At 45.8% G+C, this 25789-nt stretch overlaps 2 protein-coding genes across 5 annotated transcripts; one reads left to right on the forward strand and one right to left on the reverse strand.

Moving 5' to 3' along the window:
- Positions 1-305: 305 nt before the first annotated feature.
- Positions 306-13828, forward strand: LOC127394541 (trichohyalin-like). Its single transcript, XM_051640580.1, has 10 exons — positions 306-469; positions 2352-2425; positions 2609-2786; positions 3873-4101; positions 4918-5486; positions 6400-6538; positions 7764-8008; positions 9554-9717; positions 10425-10674; positions 10994-13828. Exons 2-10 carry the CDS (start codon positions 2361-2363, stop codon positions 11216-11218), a joined length of 2064 nt encoding a protein of 687 aa, XP_051496540.1. The 5' UTR covers positions 306-469; positions 2352-2360; the 3' UTR covers positions 11219-13828.
- A 230-nt stretch (positions 13829-14058) lies between these two features.
- Positions 14059-24914, reverse strand: ADCK2 (aarF domain containing kinase 2). Of its 4 annotated transcripts, XR_007891650.1 has the most exons (9): positions 24000-24914; positions 23151-23297; positions 21532-21660; positions 20771-20866; positions 18475-18726; positions 16807-16935; positions 16116-16169; positions 15231-15383; positions 14827-14913 (listed from the first exon to the last, which is right to left on the reverse strand). XR_007891650.1 is itself a non-coding variant. In XM_051640603.1 (8 exons), exons 1-8 carry the CDS (start codon positions 24909-24911, stop codon positions 14770-14772), a joined length of 1863 nt encoding a protein of 620 aa, XP_051496563.1. In that variant the 5' UTR covers positions 24912-24914; the 3' UTR covers positions 14059-14769. The 4 variants fall into 4 exon arrangements, 2 of the variants coding, with proteins under 2 accessions (XP_051496563.1, XP_051496572.1); XM_051640603.1 differs by lacking the exon at positions 15231-15383 and having other exon boundaries at positions 14059-14913; XM_051640612.1 differs by lacking the exons at positions 15231-15383; positions 20771-20866 and having other exon boundaries at positions 14059-14913.
- Between the last annotated feature and the right edge of the window lie 875 nt (positions 24915-25789).

Raw genomic sequence — 25789 nt, forward strand, 5'->3', positions numbered from 1 at the left:
AGCTGCCCGGGGCTGCTGCCGGCTCCGCTTCAGCCTTCCCGGCGAGGCGAGGCGGGCGGGGGAGGCCGGGCCCCTCTGCCGGCCGCCTGCTGCGGCGGGAGGGCGGGAGCGAGCTCCGGGGCGGCCGAGCAGGGAGCAGCCCGGGCAGGGGCTTCACACGAGGCCTGCAGGTGTGAACGGGCCTTTGTCCTTCCTTTCGCCCCCACAGGTGCGAAGGCGGCAGCGTCCCCGGCGTGATCCCTGCGGGTCGAGGGAGGCGGCGGGCGGCTGGGCCGCCGCGTTCCCCGCAGCCAGGCTGTGCGAGGGCCGAGAGGAAACCAGGCAGCCGCGCACGGGGAGGGGCTGCGGCGGTGCCTGCTGTGTGCCCGCCGGGAGGCTCGGGCGCAAGAAACAAGTCACGGAGAAAGCAGCCGGGCAGCCTGGGCGTTCCTCTCAGGCCTTCAGGCTCCCTCCTCCTGCTTCTGAACAGGTGTGCCGCTAGTGTTAGATGAGTGCGTACTAATTAGCCCTTCATTGGATGGCATTTCACCAAGGGGGGGAGTTTCTGTGGCTCTCTGGAAGGGTAGCCTTGTTTTGCCGGGCAGCTTATGAACGGTGCAATCTGTGAACCAAGATTTAAACTAGGTTTGGTATCTCTTGTGGCAGACTATACCTGACATCCCCAGCTGGCATGTCCACCCTTCTCGTTGTGCATCGCTTGTACCTTAAATCTCTGCTTGTGAGGAAAGCTGGCACTTCACATAGCCCAGAGCAGAAGGCACCACTGTCAACACGTGGGGGCAGACTTGGGTACATCTTGGTCTAGCTCCGTTCACTTTTGCAGGGAGAGACTGCAAAGTGGTTTCACTGAACTTTACAGGCCAGCACTTGGAAAGAGGTGTCTGTGACAGGTGAAGTTCCTGAAGGAAAGAACAAATACCTTTCTTTGATGTTACATGTTCTTTGCTAGGTGACTGTACAGCTTTGCCTACAGCCAGTGTATCCCGATTCACGGGCCTCATTGTTCTTTTGCTCTTAGCCAGGGGTGGGCAAATACTGGATTTTAAATAATGATATATTTTAATCTGTTAGCAACCCAAACAGCCGAGATCCTCAGCTGAAGCAGTGTAGATCTTGAATGTGTATGCTGTGGGCATCCTTGTAGTTGAGGGATTTTAAGTTCCCTGCTCATCTGAGTCTCATAAGAGCCCTAATGCATTTTCAGCAACAGTTCGCGGGGAATAACAGCAAACCATTCAGCCACTGCCTGTACTTAACACACGATTAATGCAACAGGAGTTCCTCTTTTTCTGTAAAAGTTGAATGCTTTAATAGACAGTTCGTAGTTTCCTTGTCAACTCCACTTCCCAGCTCCCTTGCATTTTGTCTTTCTCCTTTCCCATAGTCCCTGGCATATGTTCCCCATGCCATTGTTGTCAAACATTTCACTTTTTCCATCCTGCTCAGGCCAGATGGCTCCACTGCTGGCTTTGACCTGCAAAGGCAACTTTGTCTTCTAGACTTAATCACCACTTTGTTCATTGTTCCTTGACTTCAGCCAGTTCTTGACTTCATTGCCCTTACAGCTCTTCCTTGCTTGGAGAGTGTGGATAGCTGCACAAGAAGCAGGATACCAGAGGAAGCAAGGTACAAGTAACCTCTGGCTGCCCATAAGCTACTGTTTGAGAGCCATGGGCAGCTGGAACAGGAGGAAGCTGCCAGGGTTGGTATGCCTGCTTGCTCCTGGGAATGGGAGGGGCAGCTCCAGAACCTCCACCCTGCCTCCATGCTGCTCCCTGCCTCCAAGCTGCTCCTTGTCCTGAGCAACTGGTGTGTTTTCCAAAGTTCTTTCCTAAAATCCATTAATGAAAAGGTGTAAGAATTGGTAAGAAAGGCAAACTGTTCTGATTTTGGAATCACACGCTTAGTGCTTCCTTCACAGCAGAAGAAAGTGATGACAGAATCTGAGGTGGGCCAAAATGGGTATCTGCTGTTGCTTTGTGTGTACTTGAAATCACACATGGTCCTTTGAAGAACACTTCTCATTGTGATTGAAGAAACACTGATACACTTGCTACATATGCAACGCTGAATATAAGGCAGGTGGAACACGAGGGGTTTTTATCATATAGTTCTTGTATTTTATTTTTTATATACATCTTCTTTCCAAGCTTGAATTCTTAAAGCTACTTGTGGTGAGATTATAGATAAACAGCATAGTACCACAAGATACGATGGAAGAACTAAAACAAAGAAAGAAGTAGTATACTGGGAAGTAAATTTCAATTTTATAAATAATGTTCACATGTAAGAATTTAAGTATTCAAAAGCCATGCTTATCTTCTGCTTCCATCTCTCCATCCCCCCTCCAGGTAAGCTCCATGTCCATCTTGCACGTCCAGTGTTGTCCCTGTGGTTCTCTGCTGACAAGATGTCCTATAACAGAGTAAGTTTGAAATCTATAGATAAGTTACTGGAAAAGCAGAGAAGAAAAAAGCTAAGAAACAAAGACAGTTATCGTAGAGTGGTGTGGGTGTCCCATGTGGATTTAGTTTGTTTTCATTGCAGCAAGTTGCAGAAGTTCTATTGCCGAGGCCTTCACTACTTCTTGTATTTTTGTTTTCTTCAGCTTTCCTGTTTGTGTGTGGAGGCCAGGTTCCCTTTGTATGTCCTTGATATCCTCAGCAAAAAGCTGTTTCAGGGATTCATCACCAGAGGCTTCCAGTTTCATGAGAGGGGCTCGTGTATTGGCCAGGAGCAAAGCTGATGGCTACTACTACCTGGGCCACATTGCCCGAGAGGTGAAGGTACATATTTTTTGGGAACTGTGTTTGTACAAGGCTCACCCTAGAATCTTCATGTCTTTTTCCTGTTCTTCTCATGCCTCACCAGTCCCGTGGCCTTCCTGTTGGGTGGATCACCTGTGATGCACTTCTGTTCTCTCCCCACATCCCATTTTCATGTTTTCTGATGATGACTGGCTGTTAACTGTGAGGAGTCCTGTAAGGTGAAGCAGCCCAGCTACAAATTTTAGTAGCTATAATAATTTGTTATTCAGAGACAACCAAACAGTCCTTTATCCCTATTGTCTACTTGCACCCAGTCCATTAGCTAAACAGCATTAGTATTAGTAGCCCAAGATGTCTGCCTCCAGGGACCACCTCCTCCTTACCAAATGGAGAGCTTTCCTCCATCTCTTTCTTCTGTGTTTCTGGGATTTGTGAGATGATTTTGGATGCCAGGCAGAAAATCTCCCCTGTAGGCTTTTTAAAAAATTTTGGTTTGTTTCTCAGTTCACAGGTTAGTTAAATAAATAGTGATGTTAGTGTAGCTAAGGATAGCTGTAAGCTCCAGTGTGGGGTGGAACAGATGAGGACAGGTAAAGGCACCAGTGACAGGAGCTGGAGTAGCAGCTGACAGCATTATTTGTCATAGATCTGCAGAGAAGGCTGAGATTTTGATGGTAGATCTTCCCCACACCCATTGCTGAAGGTTTAAACCAAAGCATTTAGATTTATGACAGTTATGACATTTTACTGGTCTGTTATCCTTTTCATTACTATATAATGAACTGCATCATGCACAGCAGTTTCTTTTGGCTACTCCTTGTCTGCTGGGAGGTTTTCCTGGTAAAGTTCTGCCTTGGTACCCTAATTGTATTGTTCTGAGCAAGAAAAGCCTACCAGAAATCTAAGTTCAAAATCTGAGGAAGAGAAAGGCTGTCAGCCCTTTAAGCCCCAGCTTTTTAATTACTTTTAAAGCCCAATATGGACCCAGTACATTGAAAAAAACTGGTAGAATAGAAAACCTACATCCACAGATCAGGCTCCTCTTCCCTCTTAGCACTTATGTTTAGATGTCTGTCTTGAAAACCTCGTCTTTGACTCTTGTAGGGCTCCAGGGAACACTTCGTAATTGAGTTTGACAGAAGTCGCGCTCTGAAAGGCACGGGGCAGCCTGGCACACAGGAGACACCTCTCTACGACATTCTCCACTATGAAGATGCCAGGCAACAGCCCCTTGCTCCAGGAGACAGGGTCTTGGCACCATGGGAGGCTAGAGCCGAGCGTTTTGGCCCAGGCATCGTGCTAAAGGTTCTGGAGAACAAGGAGGCACATTTAGGTATGGGGATATTGACTGCCTCAATAGTGCTAAACTTGCTGCTGCTGCTGCTGGTCACTGTCAAGAAAAGAGAACAATCTCAACCATGGAGAATTCATCACCCGCTACTCGGGTTCTCTGCATCTGTTTTGCCTTGTTGCTGGCACTAAGTATCCTGTTCTTTAGTCTTTGCTTTGTTCTGTGAGTGGAAAATTCCTGAAAAGTTGTGGGAGGGTGCATCTTCCCAGCACAAGGTGAAAAACCTGAAAAATCAGGATGAGAGGGAGGGCACGGCCTGAAGCTGCGCCAGAGGAGGTTTAGGGTGGATGTTAGGAAGCACTTCCTCATGCAATGGGTGATCAGACATTGGAATGGACTGCCCAGGGAAGTGGTGGAGTCACCATCCCTGGAGTGTTTAAGGAAAGGCTGGATGTGGAACTTAGTGCTATGGTCTAGCTGATGTGGTGGTGTTAGGTGATAGGTTGCACTTGATGATCTCAGAGGCCTTTTCCAGCCTCAACAATTCTGTGATTCTGTGAAATCTTCCTGGCCCTCATGAGTATTCATCTGATTATCTGTTGGCCTAGTTTCCAGCTTTTGCAGGGTAAACTCCTGGCTCGCGAAGTGAGAATTTTGCTGTCTGCTGTCTTTCCATAGGAAGTTCAAAAGAAGGTCAAATATTAAACCTGTAAAGAAAAAACATACCATGGAAGTTGTTACAAAATTGTCTGAAACACAAGCTGTTATTTTTATCTCCTGCTTTCTAAGAGATAAATCACACAGGTTGACGTGCTTCTAATGTATTCTTTGCCTTGTTGTTGTTGTTTTGTTCTCCAGCACACAACAGAAGGGGGGTGCTTGTAAATTTCTGGAATGGGCAAACTAAGGAGGTTTCTTCTGACCAAGCTCTGCGGATCCCTCTGCCTTTAAGCGAGCGCATCATCCTAGAGCTGCAGATGCCTTTATCAGCCAGGCAGATGGTGGTAGACTCAAGCTTGGATTACCCTTACATTGTCACACCGGGTTACAGAGCCTCAGACCATCACAGACAGGCTCACTCAGCCCAGGACTACTGGCCCAGGGGTCTGTATTCAACTCAGCCCTGTGCTAAGTGCAGCTGTGGGTGTACCTTGCTTCCCCATTGCTGCCTTGCAGCATGGGAACCCACACAGCCTACAGGGTGCAGTGTGCAGCAGGAAGATGCCTTTATCCCAGGAACAAACTTGACTAAAGAAGAACTCAGTAAGAAAATAGAAGAACAATTGTCTGAAGTGAAGATTTCATCTTCAGAAAGTGCTTGCAGAGAGGAAGGGGAGGAGGAGGAGAAGAGATTGAAGACAGAAGATTTTCCAAAAGATGTTCAGTCTCATTTGGAAGAGGACAAGGAGGTTATAGAACATAAGAAGGTAAAAATTGCTTCACTCTGACTGTTTTGTTAACATGTGGCTTACTATGTGTATAATGTCTCCTTTTTTACCTCAAGTTTTCTGCTATTGATACCAAAATGTTAATACAGGCTTTGGGCCTGGCCCTTATGTACACCTGCTCAAGCCTGCAGAGACTTTGCTCTGCACTGCTGTCCTGATCCTCTGAGCAGGGAAAGAGCTAGAAGTTGCCACTGCCACTGGCTGGAGCAGAGTCCTAGAACCTCTTCCATAGATGCAGAATATGAGAAGTGTCACATAGCCCAGTTCCTCTACATCCTGCCTCTGTGTAAAGGAGGAAAAAACAGGGAAAAGTGCCAGGCAGAAGACTTAAAACCAGATAAGAATTACAGTAAGGATTGCTCTGTACCAAGGTAGTTCCTGGCACGCTATTAAGATACTTCTCCACCCATGGTAGAGGTGTCACCTCTCCCAGTCAAAGACCAAAAGATACTTTTTGTGATCCTTGGTACTTGATTTGGTGCTTGTGAACAAGGGACTGGATGAGGGTCAGTAAAGAGGAAGTTAATGAACATCAGCTACTGCCAAGCTTTTCTTCACTGCTCTGCAAGGGTTAGAATTCTGATTTCTGCCTTGTGCCACAAACACGTCTGTCTTTCAGCCAGCTCCTCTGGCCTGTTCTGTTTTGTACCAGTTTGGGCCCTTCCAGGCAGAAGTAGTGCCAGGTTTAGGTGATTTGAAGATGCAGGGAAACCCACAAAGTGATCACTAATTCCTCAGAAGTTGTTTCTTTAGTAAACAACTCCCCCAGAGTTGTTTTTCTTTATTCTTTCTCAAACTTCAGTTCCAAGTTATGATCTGATCCTGAAAGTTCATGAAACTAACCTTTTTCTTATCAGGTCTGGATTATAATTGTATTTTTTGTTATTTCTAGAGTCCTCAGAGGGAGAGGGCTCATGCTGTGGTTGATACTGCTGTCAACACAGACAGCTGGTTAATGGAACTCCACAAGGAAGAAGCAGAGGGCAGACAGCAGGATGCTGAAACTGAGGATAATGTTAAACACAAACATGGTATTGAAATTGTAGGGGGTTTTTACCCATTCATAAGACTCTCCACACAATATCAGTGCAGCAGGCCATCATGTCTGAGATCTGTCGCCATAGTTCTTGAAGTATGAAAAGAAAATGCCACAACCCTGTGCTGGATATAGCCACCATGATATAATATCATTGTATGCAGGCTTTAATTGTAGTATGGCATGAGAAGTTGTTCATCTTCTCAAAGTGAAAGTATTTTCAGATGGAAGTTGGGGGTTTTTTGGCTTTTACAGCTACTGCAGTGTCAGCTTTAGGGTTTTCTTAACCTTTATCATAATGCTTGCTATAAATATTATTTATTATAAACTTGCCTTACCTTAAAAATTAATCTGTAACATTTACTATGACTGCCTGCAGCAAAGAGATTTCACCAGGACTGTTCTACAGAGCACCCTTTCTCTTAATCTGTGCTGAAAATGATTGCTTTATAATGTCATTGAGTAAACTTTTGTTCCCTAATCATCAAAATGGGGATGGATCATATTTTTATAATCAAATTGTTTATGTTCTCATTTAAGCTACTTTTCTGACAATTGCAGGCACTTAAGTAAGGACTTTGAAAGCCTAAAGCTTTCTCCAAGTGTTAGTGCTTTGCTCTGTGTCACTGCTGTTAGAGGGAGAATGAAAAGTCCAACAGTTCACATTTCCTCCCAGCTGGTGTCCCAGCATAATTCCAGCAGCAACGGCTGCCACTTAGGTCCTTGCTGTCTTTAGCAGAAAGGTGCAAGCAAACTCTGCCCACATCCTCAGTCACTCAAAACCTGTGTTAGCAAAGTGTTGTGCCCAAGCTAATTTTTCCTGCCTCTTAACTCGTTCAGGCTTTGCCCTATCAAGAAATGTATCATTTTTTACTGTCTCAGAGCACTGGCAGAGCAGCTCATGTCTGTCTGCGAAATAATATGTCAACAACCCCCTAGCCTGAGTCACTGTAAGTGCAGTCAATTATATTGTGTTACCAGGCAAAACTCTCTCTTCACTGCAATGGCAAGCTTGTTTCTTGAAAACTGGGACCTGTTTTGTGAACACTAAAAAATGTTGCACTTCCTCAGAGGAAAATGTTGGTACTAAGTTATAGAAGGCTTGTTTGAATGTATTTTATACAAGAAGACCTTGCTTGCTTGCTTGCTTGCTTGCTTTTTGCTTTCTTTTTATAAATTGTCTATAACCTCTGAAGTCCCTGCCCTAATTTATTTGAAAGGTCTTTTTGAGTGCAGAGTGGCAGAAGCTCCAATCCAGCATTCCCAAAGGAGTCCTTCCCTGGGAACCAGTGCTTTGGTTCCTTTCAGGTGCCAAAGCTTCTTTGACCGAGTGAATCAATCACTAGAGAAAGACAGCCTGGTCATCAAATCAGCTCTACGTGTCCAGAGACAATACAGTACCTTCAAAGTGCAGGCTAGGAGAGCCACAGATCCTCTAAATCTTCTGAAAGACAAAAGCATTACAGTAAGTATTTGGTCCAAATTGGATTTACCTGTTAGGATCAAGCAATTTGTTTATGTCATGTGAGCATATACACTCCTTTGATCTCTTTCTCAAAGGTTTTTACTGCAACAAAAAAATGTGCCTATGTGGAATACTGATTATGCATATAAATAGAAGCAAAAAGTTTCCACTTGGGAGTCAGTGTTGTACAGGAACTGGGCACTTTGAGTATTTTTACTCAGAGCTTTTGATAGAGTTTTTTATTTTAGATCTGAGCTTTTCTAGGTAAACTTCTTAGCCAGCTCCACTAGATAGAAAAAAAATTGTTCCTCTTTTACAGATACGGAGAGCAAAAAACAGGTAGCCAGCTGAAACCCATAGCAGGGAGTACATGTCAGGGCTAGCATAGAACTTCAAATCTCCTAATCCTTAGGCCAGTCTTTTACCAACTTGATCATACGATTTGTTCACCTCCCACCTATAAACTTTAATTTTTCCTTTGATCTCTCCCTCTGTATGTCATTGCACCCACAAGGTACAATTTTTGCAAAGAATAGGAAGACAATGGAGAACAGAGGTACTTACTGCCCCTAAGAAGCCATACAGATCAATGTGTTAAGAAAAATCAGTCAAAACACAATATGAGACTTTATTTGAAGGTCCTGTAGTGTTTTCCAGCTTTTGGTATCAGAGATGTTGTCAGGAAAGAAGTAAAAGGAGACTTTCCATTTGCAGAGATGCAGCTAATGGCAGGAGCATGCTTATTCAGCTGGGAATAGGATAAGGGATTGCATTTGCGAGCGGCAAATACTGTGTGGAAACTCTTCCAGCCCCAGACAGCTCTAGCAATGTAAACTAGAATGCATGTCTACGTTTTAGAGATGTTTCCTTGCTCCTTCCCTCCTACAGGGCACTGTAAGGAGTAAAAAATAAGTAAATGTTGTGCTATGGCTGTGCAAAGAAGTCCTGCTTCATCTCTCTACGCAGCACAGTGCATTTAAAAACGCAAATTAGGAGCACTGCTCAGCATTGAAATGCAGCTCCTACTGAAGAAATCACAGACTGACCATGCGTAGAAATCTCAGACAACAAGAAGTGAGAAGTTAGTACACCTGCCCAGAGCTCTAGAAAGTTTTTGTGTTTGGCCAGAGGAAGGCAGATATTTCTCTTTCCCATGCAATCCTGTAGGAAATCTGGAATACAGTTTGTGGTCAGAACCTGTATTTTCCATCCAATCCAGAAGGTGACACAAAGACTGCACCATTTGAATCACTGGCTCAACTGTGGAAGAACCAGCACAGCACACTGACTACTGACTGATTAAGAACTCTTAGAATTGGATTTTCAGGCACCCTGTTGCTGGCTAAGCCTAGCCTTTGCTACAGGTTTTAGTGTCGTACTCTGTGTTGTCATGGATGGGAAGTGACACTATAGTATTGATGAGCCAGTATGGCTTTGAGAGCTCAGGAGTGATGTTAGAAGGCTGAGCTGTTCTGGTTTGGTAGGTTTACAGTTTACATTAGAAAAATATACCAATGAGGTTTGTTTTGGTTTTTTTTCTCTTAGAAATCAGTCCTTCATGATGCATCTCAGGAGAGGTGGAAAAAGACAGACTTTGACAGAGCAAAGATTGAGCACAAAAGGTGGCAAGAGGAACAGAGGCAGTTGAAGAGAGAGCAGCAGCAGCAGGCAGATGACATCCGGCGCCAGCTGCGCAGGGACAACAAGAGGTAATACCCAGGGGCTAACTGTTTTTTTTCAGTAAATTTCAGAAGGTTGGTCGTGCCCATTCCCTGGAGCTCTCATTCAGTCTCTGAACGTCACACATTATGCCTCATGCTAGACTCTGCAGAGTGGTCATGGTGGTTTACTAATGGGAATGAAATTGGTGCTTGAGGTGTGGGAGAGCAGGTGCACATGGACTCATTGCCTTTAGTGTTACCTCCAAGGGCAAAATCCCTTCAATCTCATCTTCAGACCCAAAGTAATTTTGCCTCCCAGACCCCTGTTCCCTGCCTGTGGCCTCACAGACACTTCAGCTGAGCAGGTCTTTACCCCATGACCCATCTCCTTCCATCTCTTCTGCTGCCACTGTGGCTCCACCACCGATACACATAGCCACCCAGTTGTCTGGATTAGTCCTGCAGCCCTGTCCACACAATCCATCTCCTTGTTTCCTGGTCTGCAGGGCCAAGAGCTCACAGCCACACCAGGGTATCAGTCAGGTGAACAGATGACTGCAGTTAGCTGACATCAGGCACCAGCCCATTTGGGGGTTTTGCCATCTCTCTTGAGGACAGAGACACACCTAACAAGGAGTCCTGGAGTATGAACTGAGCACAGATGGCCAGTGTAACTCTTTGTGTCTTATGCACCATCTTTTTCTTTTATCGCTCTTTCTTTCTGAGAAACGTGAGGAATTTTGTTTCGGAAACAGGCAGCAATTGCATCAGAGAGCGTTGCAAGGGCTGGAGAATGAGCTGGAGCACAAAGACAGAGCTTTGCAGCACGTGGCACTGCTTCAGGCTGCTTGGGCAGAGAGGAGCAGGAAAGAATCCTTGTCAGAAGAGGAGGAGAAGAGGAAGGCAAGTCAGAGGCTGCAGTTCCTAAAGACACAGCGTTTGCAGAGAGAGGTGTTACAGGCAGAACGCAATGAAAGGGGCTTTGAGCAAGAGAAAGAAAGGCTGGTAAGGGCAATTCCCACAATGCTTTTCCTGTACTGCTGTGTTTCCAGCTGTGGCATCATCCAGAGTACTTGTTCTTTCACCTGTTTTATATCCAATATAATTTAAAGATCAATAAATGAAGAGTAACATTCTTTTGACGTGTCTAAAGATGAAAGATGAAAATAGAATTCTCCATCTCTGCCATAGAAGGAATCATTCCGAATGCAAGGAATGAATTTCATAGATTTTACCTATTTCTGACTTCTGCCAGTTATAATTGCAGATGAAATTCAGCATGAAAGCTGGCTGTGCCACTGTAAATGTCTTCCTTTTTGTGTAGAATTTTCTCAGGAGCAGAATGCAGTCACGGCAGGAAATGCTGGAACAAGAATCACAGGAGCAGGAGAGGCAGCAAAAACGGCACCAGGTTGCCAAAGGGAAAGCATTCCAAACCAGAGGTCGTTCGCTCCAGAAGATGGAAAGAGAAGGCCAGAAACTCTGTGAACTTCAGCAGTACCTCAGAGAACAGAGTCTTTTGATGCTTCGGGCATCACTGCTAGCGTAAGGAAGCTGCAGAGTAGGTAAGCAGGTCCTTGAGCTGTTCACAGACCCGATCTGTGTCTTTTAGGTGTAAGTCACTCTGCTGGAGCTTGGGTGCTTGAGTGCAGTTGTGAGAAGTGGAATTGATTAAGGGTTAAATTTTCTAAGACTTATATGATGATATAGAGTAGAATCTGTTAACGCATATGTATATTTTAAGGGAATAAATATGTACTGCTTTTGTCCGTTGGTGTGCGTGTTTGGAAGACTGATCCCCTGCGCACCCAGCGCTGCAATAGATACCTACCTGCTTTGTAGCTACACAGGGACAGTAGGTGGAGACAATCTGCCACTTTCCAACCTTGCCTGCTGGAGCAGTGAGTTGAAACAATTGGGTAACTTCTAGTCCCGGTGCAGATACAGTGATTTTATGGCGATTGGGTACTCCCTAAATGTACCCAGAATTCTGTTGCCTGAGAAACATACCCAAGACCACTCCTGCTCAGATTACAAGCCCACCCTGAAAGTTGCCAGTGATCACCTGACTGTGGCAACAATGGGAAAATAGTGCCCAAAGTCAATCATTTTGTGACCCTATAAATATCAGTCCTGAAGTGGCTAATGGTTGGATTTGATCTTAAAGGTCTTTACCAACCAAAATTATTCTGTGATTCTGTGTGAGGCCTTTAAGAGCTTTCCAGGATCACAGCAAACTGATACCTTGTGTCTGTCTGATGGAAAGGAGTGAGTAGCCTGCTACTTCTCATTTTGCAGCAAATAGTTCAAATTATAGTAACTTACTATAATTCCATCTCACAGATCAATCAGATGGATAGTTCACTGCAACTTTTTTGTGCAGTTTGACGGTCATAAGATACCAACATTTAAGAGCTTAACATAAGTTAACCTCTGTATCTGTATGTGTGTATGTGAGCCATTTAGTTTAGAAATGGTTACATTTTTATTGAACTACTGTACTTGATTTAAGAAATTGTTAATTATTACCAGAAAATAATCTAATCCAATGTTGTGATTTATTATAATAGTGTAAATCAGTCTCAGTCTGTTGTTATTCCAAATCCCACCAAACAATTGTGTTAAAGCACTAAACTGAGCCCCCTACACCTAAACCGGGGACTAGGAGTGGATCCAGCTTCACCTAGACTCCTCTCTGAGCAAGGTGATCCACTCTGAATTTCGTGACTCAATGGGAGTCACATTTCTTTAAGGTCAAGGCCCACATAAAATAGGAAGTGTAGTTACATAATGCTGTCATGTGACTTACCTAGCTGTGTTTACATTACATGAAATACGGGGAAGGAGAGCTGGACACCAGCTGGATGTTAAAAAAAAAAAAAAAGAACCACAAAACAACTCTGCAGCAGTGAAAATGTACATGCTGAAATGCAATGTAAATTATCCACAGCAGGTTCTGTTATTAAAAACTGACTCTTGCAAGTGTCCCACTGCATACAAGTTGCAGAGCTCCACAGAGAAATCCCCAAACATATAACAAAGTCATGCTACCCCCATTTGGGGGAGGGGAGAAGCCAGTTGCTTGTCCACTGGAATGGCTGACACCACCGGCTTCATTAAGGGAAGTCAGTAACGCACGTGGAACATCTGGGGAGTCAGGAGCAAGTTTCATTGTGGACTCCAGGGAGCCTGAATGGGGAACTCTTCTCCCCATATAGCACTACTGGCTGTTTCATGCACAGTTTGTTCATCTGTCCTTGCAGCATTGTCATTTATTCATGGTGAACAGAAAGTCTGTTTATTCTGACCAGGCACTCTACCTGCAGCCGTACCCCAGTGCCTTTCTGATGTTACATCTCCTGCTTTTGGAGACAGCCGACCTGAAAGTGAGATAACAGGCAAAACAGACACCCCCCCCCCAAAGCCCACCACTGGGTTTGGTGGTTCTCCAAAGACAGGACTTCAGAGAACAGCTGTTTTTCTCATCACAATGCCTAGAAAGAGTGGCTTGTCACAAGAAAAAAAATCCTTTTTACATTCCTTTGCATGGCTGTGCCCATGAGCTGCCTAACTAATGGGGTGAAAATGGGAGGGGGGATGACACAACTGAAATAAAGTGGGTGCTGGCAGCATGTGGAGATTCTCTTGAATAGAAAGTTTGAGGGTTGCTTGCTTTTATTCTTTTTTGAGTTATCTTTTACACAAAATCATGTGCTAGTTAGGACAACAGTGTACCTAGTTATGAGTTCAAGTCTGCCCCAACTTGTCAAAACAAGCCTAAAACTTAGATATTCAACTCTACTGCTGCTTTCATCCTTAAGCATTTGGAAATTGAATATGTAATGATTAAGGGAAAGTACGTTAAATATATTGAGCAGAAGCTAAACTTACTCTTCAGACTTAATTTATATATCCTTAATCATTATTTTATAATCATCATAAAACAGCAGATGGTATGCTTGTGAACTTTCTCTTCATTGCTTAACCATTTGAAAACAGACCACCACAGACACTCTGCTGCTGCAATTTCACATACAGTGTGTCTGGGAACACATTTTGTGTTAAGAGTATTTCCAATCATTCACACACACTGCTTCTCACTGTAAAAATACAGCCTTCATTTTAATACTACTATTAAAATAACAACCTGTAAGACGTATGATCTAGCTCTTTTGCTGGCTTTATTTAAAAGTTCTCAATGTGGTTTTCCATCCATTAGGAAAAGGCTTGGACCCCTTGTTTTGCAAACTACTGGAAGCAAAACTCAAGCATTTGCACATCAGTTAATGTTTTGAGTTGACTAGAGGAGCAATGGGAGGGTGGTAGGAAGGAATCAGAGGAAAAAAAAGACTTTTTTAAGGTTCAAAAAAAACAACTAAGAGCAGTACATATATTCCCCAAAGTTGTTTTTATTATGGAATTAGCTTTTCTGCCTAGACAAATATTTTCTTTTGCTGTTTATAATCCAAACTCCTACAGTATTGTGCTAGGGTATAGAAGTTTGAAAAATCAGATTGACTCTTCTGTTTTTATCATCCAAAATGTGCGGGATCTCAGGACACTTCTACAATAAAAGTAGAAGTAGAAAGTAAAAAAAACCCAAAAAGTTTTATTGGCTTTTTTCAGCTTGAATGAGTTGCTTCAGTGGTGTTAGAACATAATTTCTCACACACAGTGACTGGTAAGTCAGTACATTAACTTTAAATATTTAACTGTATAAGTTTCAAAATGGTCTTGATCAATTAACATTTTTAAAATACTTTTAGACAAGACTGCTTTTCTCATCAGGCTGCAGTGATCTTGTGCACCTAAACTACATGTTACATCAGTTTAAGAACTACTAGAGCACATTAGCTCATAGAACTGTGTTATGAGTCAGAACTCTCCAATTGTGCAAAGTCATACTGGTTTGAACAGACCTTCTATCATCCCATGCCTGGTGCTTGGCTGAAATGACTGAAGGCAGCATTAATGGAGAGTAACCCACTGCATGGCACTTCCCCGAGATACATGTGACTTCTCATCTTCAGCTTCTTTCTCCAGCAGCTCACCAACAGCACAGGTAACCCTGCATAGCGAGAGGAGAACAGCCACAAGAGTCTATTCGAGGACAGAAGCTGCTGTTTTGATGAGCAATGGTTTAGCTGCCTCTAGGATGTCCAGTTCAGGGTCCAGTGAACGACCGAGACCTTCCAGAACCATGATGGCAAAGATGATGGAAGCAAAATTGCTCTCGAGCTTCACCTAGAACCACAGGAGACTCATTGGACTCAGCAGACCATTTTTTCCTTCTGAGCCCATTCCACAGGGTTATCAGCTCTAGCTAAGCTGAGAGGGAAGGGAAGAGGCTGGGGAGAGCATAAACACATCTGAAACTACACTGCAACTCTATCACTTGGTGTTTCATAAGACACTGGAATCCAGCAGCAGCCCCAAAACTAAGGTGATAGTTTCAGGGTGAGTGTCCTAAGGGAACTCAATAATTTGTTTTTCAGTTCCAAGAAGGGGAATGGGACTTTTTTTCTTCCATACTGGAATAGCCAGAGCTTAGGAGTGCTCACCATTGCTAGTGTAGTTATAAGCTGCAGTAGTATCCAGTATACTTGAACACATGCCAGCGGGAGCTCATCTTCTGAACAGCCACTAAAGACCCTCGCAGATCACAGAGGAAACATTCTTCTGCTCTGCATGTGAACAAACTACTCCCCAATTTCCTGCCAGGTAAAAGGACTGTTTCAGGGCAAGCCAGAGCATTAAGAATCCGTGGAGTTGGGCGGACTTGCTTTATAAGGGCCTAAATTATATTTCACGTAATTGGGAACCAGCTTGATGAGGCTTAATAACAAAAAGCTCTAAGGAATGTTTAGGGGGGCAACCCTTTGCAGGCAGGACAGTCCAGTGGCTGACTTAACCCTCTCATCTGTTCTTGGTCAGGCCACCAGAGCTCCTTTGATTTCCAAGGTTGTCTGCAACCTATGGAAGATTGTTGCCCAAACACCATCAGTTATAAGAAGTAATCTCTGTTCTGTGAGCAACTCCTCATTTCGAGGCCTTCAACAAATGAGTAAAATGGCCTAGTGCTGCTACATAACTACATATCAAGAGGTCCGGGGAAGAAAGCATGCAAAGATTTACAAGTGGAACATAGGTTTCATTTTCTACTTCTAAGGAACTGTAAAGATAGGAAAAACTACTAAAAAACATCTACCATTAAATGGAGTATTAAGACACAACCCAACAAAACAGAAATTGGTCTTGGTAGGGTGCATATCAAGGCCTGAAATACAGTGTGTGAGCAACATCTGGATGCATTCCTGCAGTACCCCTCCTAGCAGCTTGTTTCAGAAGTCACAGTTCCCCTCCTTGTCAGCCCTTCATGTTCCCAGTAGTTCTCCCTCCCCAGATTAACTTCCAGCTATTGAAGGCAGCCAGTGACAGGACCTCACCTTATGGGTCATCAATAGTTTAAACACATTTGAGAGGAGATCTGCCACTTGAAGCTGGAATACAAAAGGAGAAGTTAACAACTGATAAAAAAGCTGTGGTCAAGAAGGCTGAGCAACCTGAGTGACAGGGAGGATTCTTCTGTTAGCATTTGGTTCCGGTGGTGGGACAAGATTATCGGGCTGACAACAGCAAACATCAAGGTATGATTCCACTTCACTCCACATAGGGTAAGTTCAGCTGTGATCCATGGTTCTGCTCACTTGCCAGCCCAGGAAGGCTGAGGATGTCTGACCTCACAGCAGTACACAACATGCACTTATCTGCTCCATACCACCATGCTACATTCTCTGCAGTGCACAGCCAGGCCTTAGCTAACAGAATGCAACTCCTCAGAGAGAGCGGCAGATGTTACAGATTAAAAAAACTAAAACAACAAAACATAACAAAACCCCCAAAAAAACTAACTGCTCAAAAACTAATACCATACCAACCCTACAAACACAAGGCTTTTTAACTAGAAGGAAATAAAGGGATTTATGGACTTTTGCTATACCTGAGAGACTAAAAGCAACCACTGCTGGTTGGTGGTGCTGATGAGATCAGACCTGGCCTTTCCACATGGATCATTCTGAAAGCCAGGTTGCACTGAATTACAGGTAAGTGAGGGTGGGACATTGCTTGTGCACTTGCCTTTCCAAGGGCAATGGTGTTCCCCCGGACCCTGGTCACTAGTTCCGCCATCTCAGCTTTGAATCGCTCAATATCCTGGCACTGGTTAGCACGGGCATGATGAAGGATCAGTTCTGCTACCCTCTCCCCCTGTGAAAGAAGTTGAAAAGGAGAATCAGAACTTGATCACTGGTGCCAGCAGACCTACAAGGGGCTGCACACCACCATCCCTGGAAGGACTCTGTTACATAGGTCGCTGGAGTAGCCATACTGCAGGGAGAACTCCCAGGACCACACTTCCCCATTCCAGCAACAGAGACACAAAGAACCGACAGAACCAGGTGCAAGAAGAGCAGAACTGGTCCAAAAGTCTTACCTGGTATCTGGCAAAACCCTAACTATTTTTCTTGCAGGGTAGAACAAAACAGAGGTATCTCTCAGACAGAAGTTTCAGGGGGAAAAACCCACAGGACAGGCATTTTCTTCTTAGCAGAGGAAATAATGGTGTAAAGAGGGGCATGGATTAACCTCCCTTATGGCTAAATCCAACCTTCCATTTGCAAACTGCAGGGAAAGAGCAACCTGATTCTACACCAGCAGCTGCTTGATGAGAAAGGCAGGAAGCCATATCCAAACTTCACTTGTGAGAGGCTTTATAGCTCTTCTTAGAAGATGTTTCTGACAACAACATACAGAGCCAGAGGCTCCAGGTTTGGCAGTGAGACTTGGTGTAGAAGGTTTTACCCATTAATTTCGCCCAGCCTGAGCCATGAAGGACTTGCAATCAAATGTTTCAGTTTTTGCTTAGTAGCTAAGAAGTCTGGCAGCACAGGATGGGCCTGAATACACGGTTTAGCACTGACTCCTTGGTATGCATCAGCAGATTAAGCAGACCAAGTTAAAACGTGCCCCTCTTTGAGGTATGCTGGTGAGCCATCCAACCCATGGATGAGAAACAGCAACATGTAAGTATGAGCACAGATACCTGTCCTCAGAATGAACAGTAGACATCAGCACTGGATTCTCCAGACCATCTGGGAGTGTAATTTAAGTAAGTGGGAAAGAGGATAAAGTAATTCACCTTATACAGGAGGAGCCTGGCAGAGGCCTGACCCCATCTCTGCCACTTGTTTTGCTTCTTTTTCTCTATAGATGCTGACACAACCGCAAAACAAACAAACAAAAAAAGAGCAAACAAACAAAAAACCAACACAACACACAAAAACAAACAACAAAATAATACACAAACACACCAGCAAATAACGGATTGCATATGGGCTTTCCAGCAGCAAGGCTGCAGAAGGGAATGTTTGTGGAAGAACAAGAGGTTAATCCACTCCCTCTTCTCCAGCAAAACCTGGCAGATCCTGCAACAGTCTCAAACACATCTCCCTGGCAGCCCTAACCTTCATCAGAAGCACTCCTAACCAAGGAGTGGCAGTCAGTGCTTCCCATTTAATACCTTCCATTTCCTGGGCCACTGCAATCCCTCCACTCTGGCAGCTTCCTTGCTGTAGCTGAACATGTTAACCCTGTGTCTGGTACAGCTTCCACTCTAGCAAGTGTCCTCTCCCCTCCTAGGGAGGATTGTAAGGGGAAACAGAGAAAAGTATCACTTTGGCCATCAGAACCTCCAGCTGTCTCCCTTCCCCAGCCTCAGCTACCCAGCCCCCATGACAGAGGCCTCACCTGCCCCTGGACCACAGCAGTGAACACGGCCCTGAAGTTCTGCATGTCAGCGCTCTGCAGCTCCGCCACGATCCCCGCGTCCAGCAGCACCAAGCAGAGCCGCCGGAGGGGCGGCTTCACCTCCACCACGAGTGTATCACACAGGTCCACGATGGTTGTCTGCTCCCTGCAGCTGCTGCTGGCGTGGGCTGTGCCTTGAACCAGGATGTTGCCAGGGTGCAGGTCAGCGTGGACAAAGTTGTCAACAAAGACCTAAAGAATGGGCAAGTCTTAGAGCAGCTTGTTCCAACCAAACCTGGCCATGCCAAAACTCCCAAAAAGCACAGGTTCGTTTCTAGTCTGTTCGCTGTCATTATTAAAGTGCATCACCCCAGGCAGCAACGCAGCAAATGGTTCTGCTGGAGACCTGCTGTGCTGAAATGGCATGGGTACTGCTCCAGGGGAGTCAGCAGAGCTGTACGAAGCAACCCTGTGTGTCCTAGAGGCCAGGTAGAAGAGCCAGGAGTCCCAGCAGAGAACAGTAGCCCTGTTTGGCAATTAATCTTAAACTGGATGCACACTAGTGGGCTTTGGCAAAGAGTAATGCAGTAAGAATGGGCAATTTGGTATTCAGTGGTATGGATTATAGTGAATGGTTAAGTTTGCTAAGTCTGGGCCAACAATGCCCATTACAACTGTATTGAAAAGTACAGAAAACAAGATAGGTGAAGAGGCAACAAGTGCACGTAGCGCTTCTGACCCTGCTAGTGGCTAGCACCAGGACTAGCAAGAGGCCAAGTACAAGATGATACTTTCCCACTAACCTTACTGGCCACCTGGGACTGCAGGACTTCCTGCCCCAAGCAGGTTATCTTTGTATTTAATGGACTTCTACAAATTTGTTGTGTTGCCATGTAAGTGATTAGAGCTGTGTGAAAAGAATATATATATATATATATATATATTTTTAGGTGTTGCCTGAAAAAATGACCTGATAATTTTATGTCCTCCTCATTGCTCTGTTTTAAGAAACTATACATAGTAGATCCATATTCACTCTCATGCACTCATGATGGCACATATCTCTGTCACAAACTACTAATTTTTCTCCTTTCCAGAGTTAAGAGTCCAAATTATTTCACCCTGGTGACAGGAAGCAATTCCACACTAGTGATCATCCTGGCTGCCTTCCTCTGCACCTTTTCTAGTTCTGTTACAGCCCTACAAAATGGAGAGTCCTGGACAGTGAGAGTCTAGAACTGCACAGAGTATTCAAGAAACAGGAATTTGTTTTACTTACAGCAGCGATCCTGTTTCTTTGCTCTTTCTTTGCTACTCCTAAAATTTGGGATTTTTGCTTCACTTCTAACCATTGAATCCAAGGTTAGCATAAAACCATTTGAATTCCACCATTGCTTTTCCAAGTGTCAGAAGTTATTTTGGAGCCTGTCACTCTACGTGAAGTCAGAACTGCAAGCCTTGCACCACCCTACCATGATGTTGCAGCAATCAACTGAATTTCACCTGACACTTACTGCCCACACACTCAGTACTGTGAGGTTCTATTGCAACTCTTCCCCACTAGTTCTCATGGCTCCTCAGAAGCCAGCTGTGTCACCCTCTCAACACTCCTTTCCAGATAATTTGTGATTATTTCAACCACAAAATAACTAGACAGTCAGAAGCAGAATCATAAGCTGAATCTGGCCAGGTTTGTTTTCTTTACTCCGTATTTAGTTCCTCCTTTAAAAAAAAAAAAAAAAAAAAAAGGCAGATTTGGAGGAGAGGTCAATAAACAAAGAAACTAGCTGGTTGTTTTCCCTGTGAGTTGCATCCACAGTCTCTGCAGAGAGCCTATTTGCTAATTACATTGTACTTTATAGCCTTTGGGCAATATGTGAATGCATTAAAAGGATGAGTGGGTTTCCTAAGCAATGCCTGGATTAAGTTGTACAGGAGGATCCTACCGTGTGCCAGCAGATTGCCCTTCTGCAATGAGAGAAGCTCCATCTCAAAGCCTACAGCAGTGGTGTGCATCTAGCCCAGGCCTTGCTAAGACCTTGTGTTATACTGCACACGCAGTGCAGACCGCCCTCTGCCGATCCAGGAGCTGCACAGTGCCCTTGCAGCCCAAGTCCTTCATTACCTCAAGATACCTGGCATCCAAAAGGCACAGCTTTATTTTTGAGTCCATGAGGAGAAGGGTGGGAGATGTGGGAAGCAAACAGGTTCTCTTTAGCCATATTGTCTTATTACCCCAACTGAATAGGTTCTGCAGGAAAACAACCTTCACTTCCAGCCTCAGCCAAGTGCCTACCATCTTTAGCAGCATGTCCATGCCCATCTTTGCCAGTCTCTGCCTCAGCTCTGCAGCAATCTCTGCGTGCAGGTAGTGAGAAATAGGCTCACTCTCCTGAAATAAAGACACAACTGGAGTCAAACACACTGTACCCCACCTTCAACCACACCTTTACCTAGATGCGCAAAGTTGAGGGAAGGTGATAAGAATACCCTAGAAACGACCTGCTCAGTAGAGGCTGTACCTGCTGTGATAAAAAATATGAGAGAAGCAAGGGTTTGTTCTTTGGAAAGAGGGTCTGATAGAGCCTGGGGCAGAAATACTCTTGCCAGCATCACATGCACAAAAACTAAGACGGCACATAGCTTTGGTCTGTGGCTCAAACATCCACAAGGGAAGTGAGGCAAGCGTCAGAAAGTGCCAGATTGCTGAGCTCCTTGCTTTGACCCACCACAGAGGAGAGCTGAAGACTGGTGTTGGTTTGCAAAGCACGGGCAAGCACATAAATGGGTGGACACAGTCCTTGGTTTCAGGCCAAGTGTTCACTGCCATAAGGAGCTGTCTGCCACCTGTCTTCTGGGATGCACTGTTCACAAACAGAGTGAGTGGAAGAGACACAGGAAGGACACCAATCTCTTTAAGCAAGGACACCAGTCTCTTTAAGCAAGCAAAAGTATCCTTCTGCCTCTGATGGCTCCTTCTCCAAAAATACCTCCTTCGCATGTTCTCCTAAGGGCCTTCTCACTGCTACCACCGCTCCCAGACCCTGCAATTCTTACCTCAAATGTCTCCACTAGAACATCTGTTGTTACCAAAGGCCAAAGGGGAGTTGGGAACTTCACAAAATCCACATGTAGGAAATTCTGTCGGAAGCGCTCCAGGTTTCTGGCTTCATAGCGCAAATCAATCTGAGGGAAGAAACAGCAGGTTAGAAATTAGACGCAATTAGATCTTATGGATCCTGTATGAGGATATGACTGTACAGTGCAATACTCAATACCAACAAAACTAGTCTGAAAGCCAGAATGAAAACAAAATAGAGTGGTGCTTCTTACATGCTTATGAACAGACTAGGTAACGGATGGCTCACAACCCAGTCCCTTCGGAATATGGGCGACTCTTCCTACAGGCATGGTGTCTCAAAAACGACCAGGACTGCATTATTTTCAAGGGTAAGACAGATCCTGAACCAAAGCTTACTGTCCAAATAGCAAGGCAGGCAGGCAGGGTAGAAGAACTGCAGCCCTAGCCTCACTTTACAGACAGGTACCCCTAGCAGGAAGAAATCTAATGTAACACATAAAAAATAAACCCCTGTGCAAAGCCCTGGCCCCAGCTCTCCAGTGATCCCAGTGCCTTGATACAAGGGCACCTCTCTTGCCCACAGATGCTGTGCAAGGAGGCAGGATAACTTTGCCTCACCTCAATCATACAGTGATGGGAAATATCCCAGGAATACCTTTTGTTCTTTCAAAGAGAAAGGAAATTACAAGCCTATCAGATGCTCTCCTAATCCTCAGTCTTCAGTGCATCCACCAAAAGCTCTGCCAGAGTGAACTGGTACTAATGACCTCACTTCACATCTGAAAACAGTTAACAACATGGATTTGCTGTGTAGATTTGTTGCGATAGTAGAAAATAACTAAGGCTTTCAAAAACTTGTAACGGACTTCACACTCTGCAATCTAGACACAAAAATGAAATGAGCAGATAATGGTTAATTTTAATCAAACATAAGCTTAACTATGCCTGTAGTGAGTAAGTTTGGTAGTACGGATGTTTCAGGACTGTGTCTTTAGAAGACATTAGTGCATCAGGACATGTTTTCAGATCCATCTGCAAAGCTTTACTTCATAGTATGAGTCTGATCTCAATACAATATAGAATGTATTAAGTTATGATACAGTATGTTAGTTATGCAAAAAATATATATATGTGCATATATATATATCAGTACTAACAAACATGACCAGTGAATATAGACTGCAAACTCATGTGTAAGATTAAAAACAAAAAACCACATCTGAGCACTTGTTTGGATATATTATTCTCCTGAGGAGAGATCTCTCACCAGCGTTCATCTTTCACAACACTGCAAACTACAGCTAGCTAGCTAGCTAGTCAGGCTGTTCACCGGAAAACATACTCAAAAGTCTAAAAAAAGATTTTTTAAATCTAATAAAGATTACCATTTTTTTTTCATTGCTTTGCTTTTTTACTCTGTGGGCATGTAGCCTTCCTATAGTAACGTTATGTGACAGATAAAGAATGTAACTAAACAAGCAAGCTTTCATCTAACCCTTTAAAAATGAGCAGTATGAACAAGAGTTAGAGCCACTCAGTAGTAAGACAAAGAGCAGTTGTGTGTCAGTAGGTGGGACCACGGCACAACATGTACCTGCTGAATCATAAGCTTCTCAAACTCCTCCACGACCTCTGTCAAACTGAGCCACTTGAATCCAGGGAGAAGTCCAATGATGCGACTACCCATCTTCATGAGAAACAGATCCATCTGGACTTGGTTGACCAGCCCAGGGTGCAGGACCTGTGCAAGAATGAATGGTGGCAAGATCAGCTCCCCAAAGTCTGTAAAAAGGATGGTCCATTTCAATCAGCTGAAGTGATGCATTCCAGATAGACAAAACCCAGCCCATACAACTAGGCACTAGTCCTCAGAAGAAGTTATATTTTGCCATGGATTAAGCTGTAAAGAAACACATTTTAATCTTAAAATGGAATATATTGTGCTGGAGCCTATAACCTCACCCAATGCCATTTCTCATGGCTTTTGCACTCCTGCCCTCTCCATGCCATGCACTACTGACTAGTACTTGGAACAGCTCAAATGTAAGATGTCTTTAAGTAAACTTGGCTGGAAGGAACTTAACTGTTTATTCATGCGAGGAGAGAAGAGATTTAATTTTCTGGAAGGTGACACGAAGATTAACAGTAATCATTTTAATATAAACTGGGCCCTTGCAGCAGGCATTTCTAGTATCCACATGCCATGTCAAAGGTGCCTCAGGCAGTTCGGGTACTTGAGCTCTCTGGGCTGGGGCCATCACAAGTCTGGATTGTGGCTGGCTGGAACCAAAGCACTGAGAAGAGGCACAGAGGGAGAAGAGCATAATTTTCCTCTCTCTGCCTGGGCCTAGCCAGCTACTCCTCTCCATGGGAATTCAAATCTGATCCTCCTCGCCCAGCACACTCCACTTTGACACATCTACTGGCCATGTGTATGACTTACTTTAATGGCTACAGGTGTGAGATGTCTGGCTGATAAAGGAGCTGCACTCAGGACTGGTTTAGTCATCTGCTCCATAACAGATGCACCACTCACAGGACTTCCCCGGGAGCAATCTGCTGGGCTCAGCTCTTCCCGGCTCCTCTTGTCCCACATCTTCTCGCTCTTCCACCTCCTCAGCCACCTGAGGAGGCCCCTAAAGCCTGAGACTTCCCACGCTTCAAAAGCTGAACCCGCCTCGGAGCACCGTGCTACCTCCGCGGCCCGGGAGCCGGCGGCAGCAGGCAGGTCAGCGTAGGCTTTATACACCTGCGCGACACAGCCCGAGCCGACCGGCTCCTGGCTTTGGAACTTGAGGATGCCCGTCCAGTCCGTGCCAAAGGCCTTCCTCAGGAGCTCGTCCGTGTGGCTCCACGGGTGCGGGCTCACCTCAACGTGCAGCTTGGAAAACTCATCGCAGAAGGCCTCGGAGAAGAGGTCTCTCCGGGTGCTGGCCCACTGGCCCAGCTTGATGCAGGTGGGGCCCGCAGCCTCGGCTGCTCTCCGCAGCAGCCGCAGCCAGCGGGCGCCCAGGCCCGGCCACAGCCGGCTCAGCGGGTAGAGCAGCAGCAGAGGCCCGAAGCGCAGCAGCAACCCGCACGCCCGCAGGCTCAGCCGGAGAACCAGGCCCAAGCGCCGCAGCAAAGCCCAGGGCTGCCGCTGCGGGCCGCGCTCCCCGACCCAGACCGGCACCGCCTGCCCCGGCCTCTCCTCCCACCCAGCCCCGGCCGCGGGCACCGCCAAGGCCACCGCCACCCAGCGCCCCGCCCGCCGCCCGCCGCGCCCCGCGGCCGCCCCGCCGCACAGCGCCGCCCGCGCCCGGCCCCGCAGCGCCCGCGGCAGCCGCAGCAGCCGCGCCGCAGCGCCCGCCGCCATCACCGGCCGGGCCCGGCCCCGCGGCGGCGGGAGCGGGCGGAGCCGCCCCTTAAAGGGACGGGAGCGGGAGCCTCCGGGGGCGCGGGCGGCACCTGCCAGGGGAGCAGCTTGAGCGGGACGTCGGGTCGGGTCGGCTCCGGTTGCGGCCGCGCTGCAGGAGGACGAGCGGCCCCTGGCAGCAGCGGGGCGGGCACCCAGGCCTGTGCTCAGGGCCGTGGAGCGACCTGCGGATGAGATCAGGGAGATGGAATGTGCAAGGGGCACTTCAGCCTTTGAAAGGTGGCCCCTACCTCCTTTATTTTTTTGGGTTTTCCCCATGATAAGCTGGCACTGCCGTGTTTATCCTTCAGCAAAAGCCCAGGCTTTCTAGCCATAGCCTGAGTGCAGTGGCTGAAGTGCTACGATGCTTAGTAATTTCCTTAGCAGGGCATTAATGAAACAGTGCAACAGAGGTATCGGAGGGCACATGACTGCTGGTAAATTCAAGTTAAAAGGATGATGGTATTTCAGTAGAGCTACTGAAGGTTTTCATCTTCCAGGCTTGCTCTGGACCTTGGGCTCCTTGCTCCAATGGCAGCGTTGGGTCACCTGCTTATTCCCTAGTCGGCCAGGAAGGCACTAACCTTGTCTGCAGCTACAGGGCTGGAGAGCGTTGCTCATTGCCTTAGCAGGGAACACGTGCCTTTTACAAACCAAAAGCAGTTAACCCATCGCTGATGATGCAGCTGATGACAGAGACATTATCCATCTCTCCCTTCTGGGAGCTGTTGTGTATGTCGGAGCGACACACCGAAGCATGTTTTAGGGCACAGCCACCACAAAGGTGATGCCACAGCTTGCGTTGCCACCCACCGTAGGTTCTGCAAAGCTACTGTCTG

This window comes from Apus apus, chromosome 1 (assembly GCF_020740795.1).
Source record: "Apus apus isolate bApuApu2 chromosome 1, bApuApu2.pri.cur, whole genome shotgun sequence".
NCBI lineage: Eukaryota > Metazoa > Chordata > Aves > Apodiformes > Apodidae > Apus > Apus apus.